Source organism: Hyperolius riggenbachi, chromosome 5, assembly GCF_040937935.1.
Source record: "Hyperolius riggenbachi isolate aHypRig1 chromosome 5, aHypRig1.pri, whole genome shotgun sequence".
Taxonomy (NCBI): domain Eukaryota; kingdom Metazoa; phylum Chordata; class Amphibia; order Anura; family Hyperoliidae; genus Hyperolius; species Hyperolius riggenbachi.
The window spans coordinates 222,678,811-222,699,742 of NC_090650.1; the positions used below are offsets into that span (position 1 = coordinate 222,678,811).

Consider the following 20,932-nt stretch of genomic DNA (forward strand, 5'->3'; position numbering starts at 1 on the left):
ATAACAATAACAATGTATGGCGTCAATATTTTATTTGGAAAATAAAGGTGCATTTTTTTCAGTTTTGCTCCATCACTATTTACAAGATTATAATTTAAAAAATTATACTAATATACTCTCTTGACATGTATATTAAAAAAGTTCAGCCCCTTAGGTAACTATTTGTTTTTAGTTTTTTTATTGTAATTTTATTTTTTGGAGTGGGGAGATATACAGGTAATTTTAAATGTAATTGATTGTGTATATTTTTTTTTTAAATGTATGTAGATGTAGTTTTACTATTTGGCCACAAGATGGCCACTGTCATTTTTGGGTTTTCCATTCTGTAAGTGAGAGCTCTCGCTTACAGGAACTGAAGGGATGCCCTGATACTCAGAAAAATCGCGGCTTTTCAGAGAAGCCGTTGGCTTTTCGTACGGAGACATAGATCAATGAATGGGAACTGTGTTCCCATTCATTGATCTCTGGGGCAGCGGAAGGCGGCGGGAGTGCCCGCGGTAGCACGCCCGGCTCAGCTGCAACAGGGCAGGCTATCTAGACAGATATATCCGTCCAGATAGACCTAAGAAAGGAAAGGAACCTGCTTAGTTGTAAGTAGAGGTCTGCTTGTACATCCAAACCATTATTTTGAAGGTGCTTTAATTTATGCAAAACATCTGCAGAAAAAAACTTGAAAAAGTTCAGTAGTGCAGTATGCAGGCAACTCGTGTAGATATTAGGTGTTATTGAATAAAACTACAGTAAGAAAACATGAAGACAAATCCCCATGAGGCAGTTAATTTATGAGGCACAAAGGAGAAAGCTGGAGGTTGAAGTAGCAAATACTCTTTAGTTGACTGTTTTCATGGGAAAAGGTCGATCAGACATGTCCAGTATCCATTGCTGATAAGACTGTCTGCATGTTCCTCTTTCATTCCTCCTCCGTCCAACCAAACCCATTCACTTGTACTAGTAAGCCAAGGACAACAAATAATTAGTGAATAATACTTTACTTAAACAACAACATTGTGTTTTGTGTCCATCAACCCACTGCTTCAGGTAAGGTCTCCACTTGCTCACCAGTAGGCACTTTACCTGAAGAAGACATAAGATGGTACTCTCAAAATGCATTGTAGGTGCTTTAATAACAAATCATTCACTAATTTGTTGTCCTCTTCGGGAGATACATTCCTACTTACTCTTCATTTTTCTCTTTTTTAACTTTTATTTTTATATTTTTATATTGGGTACCTCCTCCCCCTTCACCCTTCCCCCCCTGCCTTACATGCATTGAAATTACCGATTCTTCTTAGTCTGGACATTTTGGATTGTGATTCTGACTGAAACCTAAAGTGATCAATACCTGACGTAAGACATGCGGTTTTTTATTTATGTACCTAACCTAGTAATTGCCTTTATGAGTACCATTACATATATTTTAATCCCTGTTACTGCACTTACCGCTAATAGCCACTAATGGGGGATTCCCTTTTTACGGTTTTTCACTTTGATTTCATTGAGACATAAAGTTGTTAGAGACTTGAAAATTTGGACTGCAGATTGTAGCAGACTATGACTAACCAATCATTTGTTGTTAAGCCCACATACAATGCAGACAAATGTCTACTGAAATGGGGCTTATAAGCAACTTTGTTTCTCCATTCCCTGCAGTGCATATTGCCATGGACTGGACACAATACCCAGTTGTTTGTTCTCGAAAATCTGGCCCAGTGGATTGGGATTGTCTCTAAGAAGTTTTTCTTTATTGTGACTATGCAGGATCTTTCTTGCGGTACATGTTATTCCAAAACAGCTGATCTCAGCCATTAGGGCTCTTTCACACTACAGCCCTTTTTCAGCGTTTCAACGCAAAGTCGAACCTTTGCGTTGACCAAGGTAAAATGAAAGTCCATAGACTTTCATTTTACCTTTCACACCAGGTGCTGCGTTTCGATGCGTTGCGGTACGACGCACCTGGGAGCATTTTATCGTCGGGAATCGGCGTTTCCCCATCGGGTTAATTAATTACTACCGCTGCTACTCAGCGTCGCACTGCAGATTTCCGATGACGCGCCGCAGCCTATCAACGCGTGCAGGAGAACAACTCCTGCACGCGTTGTTAATGTGAAAGAGGCCTTAGAGCTGACCAGACTATCAAGTGTATGGAGCTTTGTACATGTTTGGGATGCTCCTAGGTAATATTCATGCCTCAGTGTTAATTGGCTGTGGTATTTGCCTTTCTGGGCACTTCTGCAATGAATCATAACATTTAATCAGTTTAAGCTGATATTTCTTCTTTTCATTTCAGATATTGCAAATGTTTACAGTTCACTGAGGGATGTAGAGCAAATCTGTAAGGAGGCCTCTGACATCTTGGAGTGCCGAATTGAAAAATTATTATTGGACATTTCTGAGACTGCACTGGTGGATTTGCCTGAAGATGATGCAGTTACTGTACCAGCCTTCTTAGAGAGGACAGAAAAAGTTATTGCAGCAGCTGCTGAGACACTGGCTATGTAAGTTTTTTTATGCTGCTGCTTTCTAAATACATTTACTTAAAAGATGTTTTTGTTTTCCTACACAAAGCTTTAAAAGTAGCTCTTCTAACAGTTGTAGATCGTAGAAGATAGCAGAGATTCATAAACATGGAGAAGTGCAGTCCTTGTCTTCAGTAGCCACTTGCCGTAATATTAACACACCAGTAGACCTAAGAATCAGAATCAGATTTATTTCACTAAGTGTGACGGATGCCGCACTCAGAATTATTTTTGGTACACATTGGCATTGGACATAGCACATTACATTACATTACATATAATGGGAAACAGTCATATTGCAAAAAGTAAAAAACACAGACAGTATAGAAACAAGTGTGCCGATGTGGGGCCTATATATCATTTGGCAGAAGTGCGAGGTGACCGTGACACTATGCTCTGAGGGCATGCTGAGTGGGCATGCACTAGTTAAGAAGGAGCACAACTTGGGGGAAAAAGTTCCTGTGCCTGGAAGTTTTAATTGGAATAGTTCTGTAGCGGCGGCCTGAGCACATGTGGTTGAAGAAGCAACTGCCGGGGTGGCGGGGGTCTTGTGCAATCCTGTTTGCCCTAGTTCTTAGCCTAGCCTAGATGCATGAAGGAGGTCCAGTGGTGGCAGCGGAGTCCTGATGATTCTTTCCGCTGCTTTGATCATCCTCTGTAATTTGTATTTGTCGCTTGCGGTGGCACCAGCATACCATACAATGATAGAGGAGCAAAGGATAGACTCAATAGTGGCTGTGTAGAAGCTTTTCATCAGCTCTTGGGGCATACCGAACTTCTTCAGCTGTCTCAGGAAGAACAGCCTTTGCTGGGCTTTCTTTTGGCATTTGGTGCCTGTTTAAAAACGGGCTCTAGGTCTGTCTCTCATCGCTGCATGTCAGTGCGCATGCGTGCACCTGTCCACCCGTGCACCCACCCACCCGGCTAACTGGCCCCGTCCTCCTGTCCCAACAGTCTGTGCTGCACACATGCACAGTAGCAAAAAGCACGGACCCAAGGACACAGAGACAGGAGTACGCAGAGACAGTTAGGTTTTATTAGGTAGGATACTCGCCAGGTATACTTAGATCACTTCTACAAACATTCATATCTCTACTTACTAATATTGCAGCCATTCACTTATATGTTATTAGCTACTATTTATATGGGAGGTGGTTCTATACTGACCCATTTTTCTAGGTAAGGGGGGGAGGGGTTACTATACTGGCCAAACTTGCTTTCTGTGGGGGAAGGGGGACTTATATCCATCCCACACTATTTATGGTGTGTGTGTTTGGGGGGGGGGGAGCGGAGTGACATAAAACTTTAAGCAGGAAGGCCTCATGTGTCAAGAACCGGCCCGCGGCACGCCTGCGTATACGGTTCCCGACTGCGGGTTTGACCAGATCAAGCAGGGAGCAGCCTTATTCGAGCTAAAACAGGGCTGGGACCCCTCAGAACACCTCTCACTGCCACCACTAACTGTTCGCTAGACACTTCCACTCTGCTGTCGAGTCCTCAGCACTGGCATTTTCGTATGTTGGGTCAGCTGCGCGCTTTAGGCCAACGTATGACAAACGCCCCACACACAATGCAATTACAATTTCATATAGTAGTGTTGCTCAAGCATACAATTAGGCATGGATTTATACAAACTTCAATCTCTTCTAGGCTGTGAGTGTTAGTTTAGCACAGCAGAAGTCAAGCTTTTTAAATAACGATTTAATATTCCATAAAAAAACATGGAACAATGCAGAACTTAATATATACAAAAGATGTACAAAAACAATGTAAAAAAGTTACAAAGATAAAAGTTACAAAAATACACACAAAGCGATTTTGCTTACCAAAATAAACGGGGAAATAAACGTACCAGCGTATCGATCTGGCGTTGTTGTGGGAGTACGCACTTCTGGTCAGGAACCAGGTTAGTTCTAGCCGTGTGTGCTACCTCCAAGAACTACAAGTTGTGGTTATCCTAGCTGTTGTTTTATACTGTGAGATACGACTGGAGGCTGCAACTTCCTTGGGGAGGGGAGGAACTCGTTTTTAATTAAATCTCAGACATATTCCATTTCCAGGTAAAAGTCTATACATCAAAAGATTGTGAAGTGAGGCTTTCAACTCCAGGTGGAAACTTGATTAAGGCTTTTTCCTGTCTCCGTTTTTAAAGTCTGCAGAGATTTCCACCCCCTTCCCATAGATGTGATTTACAGGGTATAGTTTGCACCTCCACCAATAATTCAATTTCCTCACAATGAAATAGTGTTTAACACGCATGTCAACTTTTGGTGCAGCGACTCTTCCTGACTTAGTCTAGAGTTCTTCACTTCCTCAACGTGTAAATGTTTCAAGTGTCAAGGACTTCAACACTTGACTTCTGCCATTGTCTGATTACCCAAACTCTATTCACTGAAATCCTCTTTAGATGCAAATGTAGGTCTAGTGACCAACCCACACAATCACATGAACAATCCATGAATCTAGCCTGCATATCTACACCTTTGACATACCACAGCAGATATAAAAATGGTAAAATGAAAATATATTACTGTATTATCCTTAACAGCATCAGCACCCCAATATATCACCACATCGTGGTTTGTACTTCTACCCCTGGCTTTCAGTCAAGCGTGCTGATCTAAGAAGAGTTGGATAACTTCATAGAGGATGTGTAGCAGGAGGCATTGCTATGTTCAGTGTGGAGGAACAGGCAGAAAAGTGTTACATGCTTTGTGACAAGCAGATAGTGTGATACCAATAGGAGATTTGCATGTTGCAACAACGCCTGATCCCCTGAAACCAAGAGCCCACCTAGGACCCTCCTTCAGCCACTGAATTATTTAGCTTTTCATTGGTGGTGCAGAGTTAATGGCCACACAGATCACACAGTATTTGTGTTTTAAATAAATGTTAACAATTAACGAACTGTTCTCCCTTTACTTACACCTCTGACACTGTGGCAGTCCTTGGAAAGCAGGTTTGGGGACTTTGCCTTTGTTTAATTAATGTATATACCATCAAGGGGGGGAGGCAACATATCATTTGGCCTGGGGCTCATGACTAGCAGTCAGGGAATTGTGTGTGTTTTTATATGGTATTTTTTTCCTAGAAAATTAAATTGCAAATGCACAAATAGGACATGTGCTAAAAGAGTACAAAACATAACAAAAAACAGCGGTCATTCAGCTTATTAGGACCACTTTGGAGGAATAGATACGTTTACTGTACCATTCACATTATGTTAGTGTTCTTGTAAGTGACCTTCTGTGTCTTCAATTGATTGTCTTTCAAAATCAGTGTCACTGAGACTACAAATCTTTAATTACTGCAAAACTAAATATGTCTGTTTTAATCAGCATTATTTTTACTCCAGTCTTTGATGCTAACAAAGGTAAAATCCCTTGTGCAACCATATACTAAATGTCATAAACAGGGCCAGTTACATGCTTAGTAGCATCTGCAAGTTTTTTTGTTGTCAGTACAAGTTTAGATTATCATTTCTCTATGTATAAATACAGCAGCTTTGACAAGGTTACATAAACCAGCGGCATGAACACAGAACAGATATTGTGCTTTTTGTGAAGGCATACACATGTCTCTTGTAGGTGTTATAAACTGTTCTATACCACCTTGCTTCGACACCAGTAACTTCTTACAGTTGTGTCTCACAGACTGTGAGATCACTTGACTCTCCACACAGCAAGCAGGAGCTAGACTTTTCTCAGGCTTCTTCAATGTTTACGTAGTTTATTCAGGAAACAGAAATACAGATAGATACATTCATCATATCCTAGCCATGCCAATCTTCATGTTGCGTTACAAGCTCTTGATTAGACTTCCTGCAGAAGTCAATCAGGCACTTCTGGCTAACCTACGTTCCACTACACTACCTATGTACAGCATACATTATATCAGATTACAGACAGGAAGAACATGCTTAGAGGTCCCAGTCAGCCTTGCGAGCTAGGGCGAAAGTAAGAAGCAGAATGCCCTCTCCATCGCTCACTCCGGGTTTAATACCGACTAGGAAATAGTTAAATATGACATCATCTTTGCCACCCTCTAGATCAGACTATTGGTGGACCCACTCGTGGTGTCATCATACACACCTACTTGATTAATAATCAATGAGGCATTTGACCTATATGCAGGAATGTGGATGTTTTACAAAACATGGCTGATGTTTATTGTTCCATGCCCAGGTCAGGGAGACCTGCGGCCTTGTTCAGAGAACAGTTTCTTGGTATGTTCTAGTTCTGCTGACAGAACTGCAGATTTTCTCTTACAGAGAAAATCCCCTTAAAGGGCCGATCTGCACTCCAAGCCTTTTTTGACTAACTCAGTCCCAATAACTGAGGCCTACTTAAATTATAACAGTAGGCTTTGCTTATCTATCCATTTGTTTAAATACTTTGTTCTGTATCTCTTTGGGCTTAATGTGAGGGAGCACTTGATAAAAGGAAGGGGCGGCCGCTATGCATGCCTCGTTGCTATGTAATGTGATAATATTCAGCTGGCCCGATCATGCCGCTCCACCCGCGCCCGCTCGATTCCCGACGGCGGACAATGACAGGGAATCGAGCGGTGATAAGGAAGCGCTGGCGGGGACGAGGGGCAATCGATCCACGCCCACGCGCGGACGAGCGGCGATGAGCCGACATCGAGCCTCTGGCTCGATCCGGCGCATAAAACGTGCCATGTATGCCCGGCATAAGGAGCGTGCCTTCCTCAGTTACGCGCATTGCTTACATAGCAACGTGCATAACTTTAAGTCAGGATGGTCCTGTGAAGTATCCTGACTGCAATACTTCACCAGCGCTCACTACTGTGTTAATTAACATAGTTACTATTGTAATAACTATGTTAATTAAAATAGTAGCGGTCGCTAGTGAAGTATCGCAGTCGTGATACTTCACAGAACCACCCCCATTTAACGTTTTGTGTGTTGCTATGTAAGCAACGCGCGTAACTGAGGAAATGACACTCCTTAGGTAGCAACAAGCGCTGCTATGTAAGGTGTGCATAGTGGCCACTCCTTCATTTTAACGAGCGCTCCCTCACATTAAGCTGCTCTGCTTTAGCAGCGCATCTTAATGAATTAAGGCCATTGTTTCTATTTGGAGTGCAACCATTGTGGTATCAATGTTTCCAGAACATCTCTATGCCCTATTGGTTGAAAAGCTGTACTCCATATAGAACATTCACCGTAACATTCACAAAGGTGCTCTTGCACTCACTAACTAGGAATCTGTTAGTCCTTGTTGAATTTTTGCTTGAGGAAGTGGGCTGTGGACCCGCAAAACGCATGCAAGTTTTTTTTTTTGAGTACGATATAAATGTTGAATTTCTTGCTGAACATTCCAGTGTATGCTTTCTGTGGGGAGGTAACCCGCCCCAGTTTTCAATGGTTTTTAATAGTTTTATTCTACTCTGGTACCTCTGTTACTTACTAAAAGTGTTATCCACCTCGGTGGAAGGGTGGTGTGCTCTAATATCTTACATCTACAGAGAGCGACTTCTTAACCCGAGTGGGGACAGGTTTATTTTCCCCATATGCACTTATAGTGGTTGCTTGGATAGCAACCCATACTTGTGAGTATTATACCTATTTATAAAGCAAATTGTACCTTTACATCATTATACTACATTATATTGGGCTCTCGATTTTCTTTTTATTACTTTGTTATTCACCGTAATTGATCAGATGTTATATCGCTTCTAAATTGTAATCAGTTTGTATTAGTCTATACAGGTAGTCCTCGGGTTACGAACGCCCGCTTTACGAATGCCCTGCCGATACGAACGCCCTGATGATTGCTCCGTCCCGTCGATGACGTCACAGCGAGCGCCGGATTGCACCAATTTAAGTGTTTTAAAGTACATTTACATTGATATAAAGATGCCATGTGTGTGTGGGGAGGTGAGCAGATACATACCGCACACCTCCCATGTCCTGGCGTCACCTTCTGCACGATCTGCACTCCAAGCCTTTTTTTACTAACTCAGTCCCAATAACTGAGGCCTACTTAAATTATAACAATCCCCCCTAAAAAGGCTTGATCTGCAGATCCCAACTTCTGAACCTAACCGTACCTGGTTTCTTTTCTTTATGTTTCACTTTTCGATGTTCGTGCTCACATACCTTCTCTGCTCTCGGTGGTTACCCCTTGAAGAGAGAGAGCATGACCTCTTGGTCTTCCTGTAACCAGGCTCTCTGGGGAGGCCCTACTTCTAAATCCCTCTATACCACATGCTCAGCATTTGCGTCACTTGCGTATCACTCACAAACTTGCATGACCACAGAAAAGTGAAACTTGTGTGTTTGTTACTCAATGGAGCAGTGCCAGGTGCCTTCTAAAAGAACGCCTTTATACAATCAACTCCATCACCGGTACTACTAAACCTATACCCATAACCCTGTATATCCCTTAATTTAAACTATTGGTTCATGAGATTGTTTATGAGGCACCAATCTCTGGACCAGGTTAATTTGTTTTACGTAATTTTAACACGCAACCTCACCTGGATAATGATGCCTAAAGTTGTCATCCCCATCCAGACGACCAGTGGGTGTAGAAAGAACTTTGGAACTGCAGAGGCCCAGTCCAAGTGTCCCTGGAACATCACCGGAAACCTTTTCCACCAGGTCAGACTGGAACTCACCTGCTCATTTTTGTGTTCTACCTCGTTAAGATCACCTGTATCGTGGTGAAATCTTACCCCTAACTTAGTGTACTGTTTGTTTAACCTTTGTAACAAAATGTGGTCGTCTTGGATCAACCCCTGTTCCCCTTTGTCCCATGTCGTGTTCTCTTTCAGGACGGGAACTACCCGTGAAACTTTGCACTTTCGAGTTCTCTTAACCATTTGAGAAACAACGTCATCCAACCTGGATGACTGGATCCATATGGGATCTCCGCTCACCCAATATGTTCCCCTTGGAAACTCCCCCTTATCGGAACAATTATGAGAATATACCTTGAATGTATCATTAGACCTTATGTTAAAAAACCAAACCTTTCCTTCAGCCACCGGAACTATCGGTTGGGCTTCAGGGTGGATCTTTTGAATGGTAGCCTCGCATTCTGCGTTATTGATCCCGCAGGCTTCTTCACTAAATTTGACTTGCCCCGGCCAACGCAGGTACTTCTGCAAGAATTGCCCGCATGAGGACAACTCTACTTGTTTCACCTCCCCGTCTAGCACCACAAAAGGTTGACCTCTCAGGTCCTGGTGTAAGACACGGGTTGAGGTGGGAACTAAGGAAGTGGCGGTGCCTAAAGGAATGTTGCACCGTTTCCATTTGTTCACCCAAACATCTCGAAGCTGCCATGCAAAAGATCCTTCTCCAGAAAAATTAATATACCTCCCCTTGTCCAATCACAGTTGCACAGGATCTTTTAGCATCTCCCTGACAAAATATGCCCCCAACTGTCCTGATTGGACCTCTTCCCCCCTTATGTCCTGAGGCACAATATGTACCTGAGGTCGGGAAGACTGTAATCTCTGCAATCTTTCAATTAAGAGTACCTCTTCACTTACCCAACTAGCATGAGGATAAGCGGCTGCATATGGACTGTGTACTATAGTCCCCTGTGGTGACCCATGTCGTGTGAATGGGGTTCCCTGTGTTGGCTTTCCCTCCCCCGGGACCGCTCTCCCCACCCTCTCTCTTTGTCACCTGGAAATGTGGCTTGATCTCGATTTTTACTTCTTGTTTCGAGAACCACCAACCCTCGGCTTTCCAGCCTTTACGTGTGTATAGTTGTTTCAGAGGCACTCTCTGTTGGTAGCTCCAGAGTGTGATGTTGTCCCCTGCGTCTCTCTGGTATGAGAATCTGGAACCATCTCACTCTGCATAACCAAGACATGGTACCCCTGAATCACACACTCCACCTTTTGCATGTACCCATTGTACTGCAATGTACCTTTTAACAAACCTTTGGATCGGTGCATCGATTCTGGGAGTGTGGTATTCAATAGCAAATTTACACTGCCATTCAATTCCCACTGCCCGCACACCTGACCCTTCAGACCTTTCACCCACCTTGTGCCATGAAATTTGTTTTCACCTGGCACAAGTGCTCTTTTCCTCCGTCAGTGCATGGTCCATTTGTGCCAAGCGAAGGGAGGTGTGAAAGGATTAGTACCTTTGTCACCAAACATTAACATGCTTGGGCCTTGCATTCTCATTAACCCCTTATTATACATGAGAATGTCCTCTCTTCGTTCTCCTAGGACGAAATGGCAACCTAGGATCACCATCAGCACGGTACTCTTCATTATCAAAGCACCACCTTGGGAAAGAAAAACATTAGCAATTTGCACTATGCTTTGCTCAGTCAGTTTTTTTAGTCGTTTTCCGATCTCAGGGACCTCGTTTTTAGTCTCTTTCCAATTTCAGGAATCTCGTGTTTTAGTCTCTTTCCAATTTCAGGAATCTCGTGTTTTTCCAAGCTTAGATTGGCATCTGGAACCTTTCGCTTATCCGACTGACATCTCCATCTTTGCTGCCAGCACTGCAGCTGTCTCGGTTCCATATTGCCCAACTCCTGAAATCAAAATAAAAACAAATCAATTCTTATTAATGATTTGGGATTCGCCCTGCGGCTTGTACTCTGTACACTTTAAATTGATCAATATATATCGTAATTGATCTCGTTGCTTTATGGTTCTCATCTCATGAACTCTGTTTACTCTTTTTGGTAGATTGGAGTTAAACTTCACCCCCCTACCTCAGTACTATCCTCAGTACTTACCTGTTTAAAATATGCTCCCGCGGACTTCACCTCTGGAAGCTCTCACCTCATTGCAGCTCCTTCCACATCCCCCCCCTATCTGTCGATGCGCGGCCGTCACATGCACAGATTACGGATGCCACACCTGTTGCTGCTTTGCAGGTGAGCCTGCAATGCTCTTACTCATTATCGCATTTACTTATCTAGAACTTCATCGCGATACCAGCTCTGCTAAAAGTTCTGTGTATTGTACCCTCTGATCAATGTTTGCCGTGCCACTACCCCCACACTTCACAAAAAAAAATGGCTGCCTCCCTGTAGGAAGGAGCACTTTGCACTTAAACTACACAGGGTGCAGGGCTAAGCATACCAGCGTCACATGCCTGTATGCAGATCCCTGAATGCCCACGTGGTAGGTAGTCATATGGCAAACACCGGACTGATACACTGTCACTCTGTAAATGGCAATTCTATCATCTGTATAATTGCCCCATGAACTGCTGTCAGTTCTTGTTCTTTGTGCTACAATTAATAGGAGCTGGAAAAAACATATTTGACCAATCAGTGGACGAAAAAAAACACACAAAAAAACAGCCCCAGCCCAGCATAGACCTCTCAGTCAAGCTCTGGCCCTGTCCACAACAAAAAACGGAAAAAAAAACGTTACCGCTCTGCAGCAGCGGCGACGGAAACACGGATTGGTCAACTCCCTTTTTTCCAACTCCGGCACCCCCTTGCTGCACTGTTGGGAACTCATGCAACACCCATTAAGGTGCCCCACTTACAGGAATAATCCCATAAGCAACTCAGTACAGACCCATTTCTGATCTGCGCTGTTTCTTGTCTCCCTGCACCTAGCTGGGAAACATTTCCTATCCGTGACCCTGCTAGTCTTACGGCAATAGCTCGGTGCACGTATTCTGGCATTTCTTTCCATGGACTCAGGCCATGGGGAAATATTTTGAAATCTGAGACACACAGTAGAATGTCTCTGTATTTCTACCCCCCTTCCTTTCAGCTGCTCTGCCCGGAGCCGCGAGCACAGCCTGACGTGACGTGGATCCCCCAGCCCCTCCTCCCCCCTGCCATGACGTGTGGGAGCCATGACTCTTGGGGGTCGGGCCCTCTCCACTGCCGCCATTTTGAGTCCTGGACTGCCAGCTAAGATGGCTGCTATCAATCTCCCGTAGCAACCCCTTAATCCTATACACATTAGGAGAGAAACAAAAGCAACCGAACAAACATGTTATGCATAGTTCCACAGCATCTATAAACAGTGCAGAGAAAAAGACACAAAAAAAAATAAATCAGCATTTCGCCACATACATTCCTGGATGTCCGTAAAAACCTGAGGAGAAATCCTTTTTCCCAGCTATCACCCCGGGACATGGAAAACTCCCTCTCTACACTAATCATCTGCAGCTTATCTCAGCCATAACTCAGAACTACGAAAGCGCGCAGCATAACTCCAAACCACATTAACAGCTAGTACTTCTGAGACGAACAACAGACGAGCTGGCTACACATACCAGATGCAGACATTTACAAACCTGTTAGCAGCTCTGACTGGAAACGCACGGAGGAAAGACAAACAAAAACCTCACCCATTATCTCAGCTGTAGCTATCAACTTACTTACACAGCCACCCAGAGACAAGGGCTGTGTATCCCTGTCCATCCACCTCCCCGAAAAAAAAAGAGAAAAGAAAAAAAAAAACAGCTCTCCGAGAAAAAAACTTACTTCTAAGTTTTACAACTGTTCTCACCTTCCCTCTCCTGTCTACTCGGCTACCTCTCTCCCCTGTCCACCACTAACACTGTTGGTTTCCCTCTGCCGCGGGGGACCCCCCCACACACCTCTGGCCCATTTCCCAGAATCAGTACGCTGCCCAGACCGTAACATACTCTTGTTAACAAGCCAGAGAGAAGAGAGAGAGAAAAAAAAACCTCTGCAACACAGGAACATTGAATCCTAAGAAAAACCAAAGCACATAAACTCTGAAAACAGCACTACGTATCTACAACGGAGCTGCTCCTAACCTCACCCCTCCCACCACGCACGGGAGAGATGAGAAGCCCGCAGCCTCCATACTGCAATTAACACAGAATGTACATATTAACACATTATCCTCTCCTTGTTATAACACCAAATACAACACAGATAACGCCATATAACAACGTAAATCATACATGCCTGAGCCGCGGACTTCGTACGCCTGCCAATTCGACCAGCTTTTGGCAACTTCTCCACGAAACTGAGTGGATCCCTGGAACTCCTGAGCGTCATCTCTGTGTACCCACACTGGCTCAGCGGATCGATATCCAGCGGCAGCTGCCAGCCGGCCTCGGAGCGTTCCAGTCACCTGCGATCCGGTTTAGGCTATTGACTGTTGTGCACTTACAGTCAAAGTTTAACATCCAAGAGTTTCGCCGCTGGTTTCCTCGAATTGCCGCCCGTGTGCTTGGCTCCCGCACACTCCCCACACCAGCTTATCAGTATCAGCTTGATAAGCTTTACAGTCCGCGTCTATTCCGCTTGTTTTGCTGTGGACTATCTTGAAACTTCTTCGGCCCCCGGCCCCTTTAATCAGGGTTTAAATCAGCACCACTGTTATAAACTGTTCTATATCACCTTGCTTCGACACCAGTAACTTCTTACAGTTGTGTCTCACAGACTGTGAGATCACTTGACTCTCCACACAGCAAGCAGGAGATAGACTTTTCTCAGGCTTCTTCAATGTGTACGTAGTTTATTCAGGAAACAGAAATACAGATAGATACATTCATCATATCCTAGCCATGCCAATCTTCATGTTGCGTTACAAGCTCTTGATTAGACTTCCTGCAGAAGTCAATCAGGCACTTCTGGCTAACCTACGTTCCACTACACTACCTATGTACAGCATACATTATATCAGATTACAGACAGGAAGAACATGCTTAGAGGTCCCAGTCAGCCTTGCGAGCTAGGGCGAAAGTAAGAAGCAGAATGCCCTCTCCATCGTTCACTCCGGGTTTAATACCGACTAGGAAAGAGTTAAATATAACATCATCTTCGCCACCCCCTAGATCAGACTATTGGTGGACCCACTCGTGGTGTCATCATACACACCTACTTGATTAATAATCAATGAGGCATTTGACCTATATGCAGGAATGTGGATGTTTTACAAAACATGGCTGATGTTTATTGTTCCATGCCCAGGTCAGGGAGACCTGCGGCCTTGTTCAGAGAACAGCTTCTTGGTATGTTCTAGTTCTGCTGACAGAACTGCAGATTTTCTCTTACAGAGAAAATCCCCTTAAAGGGCCGATCTGCACTCCATGCCTTTTTTGACTAACTCAGTCCCAATAACTGAGGCCTACTTAAATTATAACAGTAGGCTTTGCTTATCTATCCATTTGTTTAAATACTTTGTTCTGTATCTCTTTGGGCTTAATGTGAGGGAGCACTTGATAAAAGGAAGGGGCGGCCGCTATGCATGCCTCGTTGCAATGTAATGTGATAATATTCAGCTGGCCCGATCATGCCGCTCCACCCGCGCCCGCTCGATTCCCGACGGCGGACAATGACAGGGAATCAAGCGGTGATAAGGAAGCGCTGGCGGGGACGAGGGGCAATCGATCCACGCCCACGCGCGGACGAGCGGCGATGAGCCGGCATCGAGCCTCTGGCTCGATCCGGTGCATAAAATGTGCCATGTATGCCCGGCATAAGGAGCGTGCCTTCCTCAGTTACGCGCATTGCTTACATAGCAACGTGCATAACTTTAAGTCAGGATGGTCCTGTGAAGTATCCTGACTGCAATACTTCACCAGCGCTCACTACTGTGTTAATTAACATAGTTACTATTGTAATAACTATGTTAATTAAAATAGTAGCGGTCGCTAGTGAAGTATCGCAGTCGTGATACTTCACAGAACCACCCCCATTTAACGTTTTGTGTGTTGCTATGTAAGCAACGCGCGTAACTGAGGAAATGACACTCCTTAGGTAGCAACAAGCGCTGCTATGTAAAGTGTGCATAGTGGCCACTCCTTCATTTTAACGAGCGCTCCCTCACATTAAGCTGCTCTGCTTTAGCAGCGCATCTTAATGAATCAAGCCCATTGTTTCTATTTGGAGTGTAACCATTGTGGTATCAATGTTTCCAGAACATCTCTATGCCCTATTGGTTGAAAAGCTGTACTCCATATAGAACATTCACCGTAACATTCACAAAGGTGCTCTTGCACTCACTAACTAGGAATCTGTTAGTCCTTGTTGAATTTTTGCTTGAGGAAGTGGGCTGTGGACCCGCAAAACGCATGCAAGTTTTTTTTTTGAGTACGATATAAATGTTGAATTTCTTGCTGAACATTCCAGTGTATGCTTTCTGTGGGGAGGTAAGTCCACCAATACGCCCCAGTTTTCAATGGTTTTTAATAGTTTTATTCTACTCTGGTACCTCTGTTACTTACTAAAAGTGTTATCCACCTCGGTGGAAGGGTGGTGTGCTCTAATATCTTACATCTACAGAGAGCGACTTCTTAACCCGAGTGGGGACAGGTTTATTTTCCTCATATGCACTTATAGTGGTTGCTTGGATAGCAACCCATACTTGTGAGTATTATACCTATTTATAAAGCAAATTGTACCTTTACATCATTATACTACATTATATTGGGCTCTCGATTTTCTTTTTATTACTTTGTTATTCACCGTAATTGATCAGATGTTATATCGCTTCTAAATTGTAATCAGTTTGTATTAGTCTATACAGGTAGTCCTCGGGTTACGAACGCCCGCTTTACGAATGCCCCGCCGATACGAACGCCCTGATGATTGCTCCGTCCCGTCGATGACGTCACAGCGAGCGCCGGATTGCACCAATTTAAGTGGTTTAAAGTACATTTACATTGATATAAAGATGCCATGTGTGTGTGGGGAGGTGAGCAGATACATACCGCACACCTCCCATGTCCTGGCGTCACCTTCTGCATAAAAAACCTCCGTCTCGCGAAACAGATTTTCACCTTCTGACGCAGGCCAGGAGGCGACCTGGCATACTGCACATGTGCAGCACAGTACAGTATCCAGGTCAGAGGGTGCAGATCTGCTTATAGCGACACAGAGGTTCTTTGCAGAGGCGGAGGGTGACGCCAGGACACGGGAGGTGTGCGGTATGTATCTGCTCACCTCCCCACACACACATGGCGTCTTTATAACAATGTAATAGTATTTTAAAACACTGTTTAGACTTAAGAACAGATTCAGTTTAAGAACGAGCCTACAGTCCCTATCTCGTTTGTTATCCGAGGACTACCTGTTTCAAGTTACATTTCATGCTGTCACCTCATAATGCAAAATTATTTCACCATGTTGGCAACAACCTTAAGGGACACCCAAGGTTAAAATAAACTAATGAAATAAACAATTGGATGTATCTTCCTTCTCCTAAAAAAGACATTCTACAGTTTTATTTTATGTTTAAATCTACTTTTTAAGTTTTAACTGTTTTATTGTTTTTGCTCAATGACACATTCATTGAAATATGCCAGAGCTAAAATCTATGAGCTATTGACCATTTTTATCTCTTTCCTGTTTCCAGAAGCCATCTTCTGCTAGGAAAGTGTTTTATAGTTGGAAATTCTTATCAGTGAGGGTCACACTGTAGTCACTTCCTGTCTGAGTCAGGACTGAGTCAGCCACTTACATAACTGATATTTAACTCTTTCAGGCAGAGAAAGAAAAAAAGGAACACAGCATAGTTATTTGTGTGCTAGGCACTGCACATACACCTGTCTCACTCATCATGTCACATGTCACCTCAGGTATCCTTTCAAGGGAACCTGAAGTGAGAGGCTATGGAGGCTGCCATTATTATTTCCTTTTAAATGAGACCAGTTGCCTGCCTGTCCTGCTGAGCATTCTGGCATCAGTAGTGTCTGAATCACACACCTAAAACACGTATACCTCTAATTTTGTATAATGCTAATCTACCTGATCAGTGCTGACCAGAGATGGTTAATGAGAAGCAAATAATTCAGACTTGATGCAAGATTATGAAAATTTTGTATGCAAATGTATGCAGCTTTAAAACTGACCAATTTACCATACCAAGTTGGAATTTGATAGGTCCATTTTAGGCTGCATACATTTCCATGCGCAATTTGTATAATCCATTAGCTCGGAATTTGCATTTCATTGCCCATCCATAGCGCTGACATAGCAATCCTATCCTGTGTATGATTCTTAAATGTAATCAGTAAGGGCTTGTAGTTTAAGGTGATTTTATGTGCAAAACCTATAATTAAGACAACTTCAGCTCAGGCATATTTTGTTGCCATTTATAAATAATTAAGTTAAAAAATGACCTTATTATTCAAAACCAAATTAACCTCTCCCGGACAGACGCAGTACGAGTCTTTGTCTAACAGGTGGTGCTGCGGCCCTAACTGGAAATAGACTGTACGCCGCAGTAAATCACCGCCGATACCGCCGCTCTGCACCCACTCGCTCTGCCGTCTATAAGACGCTTTCATTGGCTCCTGGCCCTGTCATCACTGTAAGCCAATCCCGTTGGGTCAGGAGCCAATGAAAGTGGCTCATGACTGGCGCACAGTGCTCTGCCGTCATAGAGACGGTAGAGAGAGGAGCCTGCAGCAGGGACAGAATGGTGTGACTATCGGGAGTGGCAGATTATTGCGGCGATTCGCAGGTAAGCACCGATGTGCAGTTCCATTGGTGTTTTCCACCCCCAGTCCTTAAAGGTAGAGTTGGGCGAACTGTTAGCTGAACTTCAGCTGAACTGTTCGGCTGCCCAACCTGTCATGTCGCTGTGTCTCTTACTACTTCCGGGTCGCAATGACCCGGAGTAGTACGTCTGCGCTGGCCCGGCGGAGCGCGTCCTAGATCGCGCTCCCGTTGCCGGGCACTCTCTGCGCATGTGTGTGATGTCATGAGTGACGTCACACACATGCGCAGAGAGTGCCCGGCAACGGGAGCGCGATCTAGGACGCGCTCCGCCGGGCCAGCGCAGACGTACTACTCCGGGTCATTGCGACCCGGAAGTAGTAAGAGACACAGCGACATGACAGGTTGGGCAGCCGAACAGTTCGGCTGAAGTTCAGCTAACAGTTCGCCCAACTCTACTTAAAGGGAACCTTAACTGAGAGGGATATGGATGTTTCCTCTTAAACAATACCCGTTGCCTGGCAGTCCTGCTGATCTCTTTGCTTGTAGTAGTGGCTGAATCACACACCTGAAACAAGCATACAGCTAATCCAGTCTGAATTCAGTCAGAGCTCCTGACCTGCATGCTTGTTGAGGGACTGTGGCTAAAAGTATTAGAGACACGTGATCAGAAGGAGAGTCGGGCATCTTGTATTATTTTAGAAGGAAAAATCCTTATCCTTCTCAGTTTAGGTTCCCTTTAACTACTCTAAGACCGCTCCACGCCAATGGAGGCAGAAGCCTATGACAGCCGATCGCTGTGCATGATTGGCCGGCTGGGGGGAGGGAGGGGATTGGGAAAAAAAGACAAAAATAGTGAGAAATATAAAAAAAAAATAAGAACATAAATATTTCTAAAAAAATAAACACAAGGGGGCAGGTCAGACCCCACCAACAGAGAGTTCTGTTGGTGGAGAGAAAAGGGGCTGGGAATCACTCGTGTGCTGTGTTGTGCGGCCCTGCAGCTTGGCCTTCAAGCTACAGTGGCCAGTTATGAAAAAAACAGCCTGGTCTTTAGGGGGGTTTACCACTGTGGTCGTTAAGGGGGTAAAGACTGCTGGTACGGAAGTGGTTAATGAATGCATTATTGATTTCAGAGTATTAAATCTTTTATGACTGATGGTAGATGACTAGAGCAATCTTTGCAAATTTCCAGTACTTTAATTCAACTAACAAGTGATTTGTGTACTAATGCAAAATGCGCACCATTTTTTTTTCTGAATTTAGGGGATGGTGGGTAGCCTTTTTGATCACAGTTTTTGAAGTGTTTCTATTATTTGGGTATAAACTGGGTTTGCATATAGATTGATTGCATTTTCCTTCAGTTGCTGCAAGAGCTCTGCATTGGTCCATTGACATGACCAACAAGAATTTTGGGCAAAAAAGATTATTATTGGTCCAGATGAAAGGACCAACGAGGAGCCCAGGCAGGTGGTCCAAAGAGAAACGGCTGTGTGCAGTGCTGTGGAGTGAGATTTTGGGGTGGGGGTTGTCTTCAAGCATGGGTTACCAAAGAGCACAGAAACGTACACTGATTGGGGCAGTTCAGAAGATTTAATTTCTGGCAATGGATTACATTTTTTTTTTACACTTAAGTATTCAATGCGTTTTGTGAGGTGCTTTCTGTTTTAACAAACTTAGTGAAAATTAGTAAGGAGCACTAATGTGTCCTGTACAGTGTTGCCAACCCTTCACGCTATTTTTTTACTGACAAATACCTAAAAATTTACTGACAACAGATTTTTTTTTACTGACAAAATCCCCTGCGCCGCGGCGAAAAATGGGCGTGGTCATGCAACAGAATGTGGGCGTGGTCATGGGTGGGGCCAAATATACGTGATTTTAGTGATGCTGTAAAAGGTCTGCCACGGAAGTTTGAGCTCTGCCATAGTGTTTCCCCCCCTTCTCCCAAAATACATGTAATCTTACAGCATTTCACCAAAAATCCACGTAATCTGGCAGAGGTTCTTCCAAAATACAGATAATATGGCAGTGGTTGTCAAAAAATAGATGTAATCTGGCAGCAGCGATTCCCCCAACATACACATAATCTGGCAGCAGTTCCCCAAAATACATTTAATCTGACAGCAGTGTTTCCCAAAAATAGGTAGTCCCAGGTCTATAGGTGTCCCCAGAATAGGTGGCCAGGGGTATAGATGTCCCCAGAACAGGTAGCCAGGGGGAGAGATGTCCCCAGAACAGGTAGCCAGGGGTATATGTAGGCAGGGGTACAGGGCCGGTTCTAGACTGGCACATATGAGGGGGCAGTCAAATGGGGAGGAGGCAACATGTTTCAAGGAAATTTGCGACGCGCGACTAAAGTGGGCATGGCAAGTAAATGCACATAATGAGAGACCGCGTTTCCCCACTAAATGCACATAAGAGACAGCATTTCACCAGTAAATGCACATAAGAGACAGCCTTTCATCAGTAAATGCATGTAATGACAGACAGCCTTTCACCAGTAAATGCACGTAATGAGAGACAGCTTTTCACCAGTAAATGCACGTAATAAAAGACAGCTTTTCACCAGTAAATGCACATATTAAGAGACAGCTTTTCACCAGTAAATGCACATCATAAGAGACAGCTTTTCACCAGCAAATGCACATAATAAGAGACAGCTTTTCACCAGTAAATGCACATAATAAGAGACCGCTTTTCACCAGTAAATGCACATAATAAGAGACCGCTTTTCACCAGTAAATGCACATAATAAGAGACAGCTTTTCACCAGTAAATGCGCATAAGACAGCTTTTCACCAGTAAATACACATAATAAGAGACAGCTTTTCACCAGTAAATTCACATAAGGGACAGCTTTTCACCAGTAAATGCACATAATAAGAGACAGCTTTTCACCAGTAAATGCACGTAATGGCAAACAGCCAGTGTCCTCGGTATATGTAGGCAGATATATGTGCCCAGTATATGTAGGCAGAGGTATATGTTCCCAGTATATGTAGCCAGGGGTATATGTGC

General features: G+C 43.9%; 1 protein-coding gene across 3 annotated transcripts in view; it reads left to right on the forward strand.

Annotated features, from left to right (window-relative positions):
- Positions 1-20,932, forward strand: part of LOC137518608 (dynein axonemal heavy chain 5-like) — a 553,928-nt gene that overhangs the window by 104,602 nt on the left and 428,394 nt on the right. For all 3 annotated transcript variants that reach the window (XM_068236692.1, XM_068236695.1, XM_068236693.1), the window contains exon 22: positions 2,288-2,495. In XM_068236692.1, the coding sequence (XP_068092793.1) occupies positions 2,288-2,495 (208 nt within the window). The remainder of the gene's footprint in view (positions 1-2,287; positions 2,496-20,932) is intronic.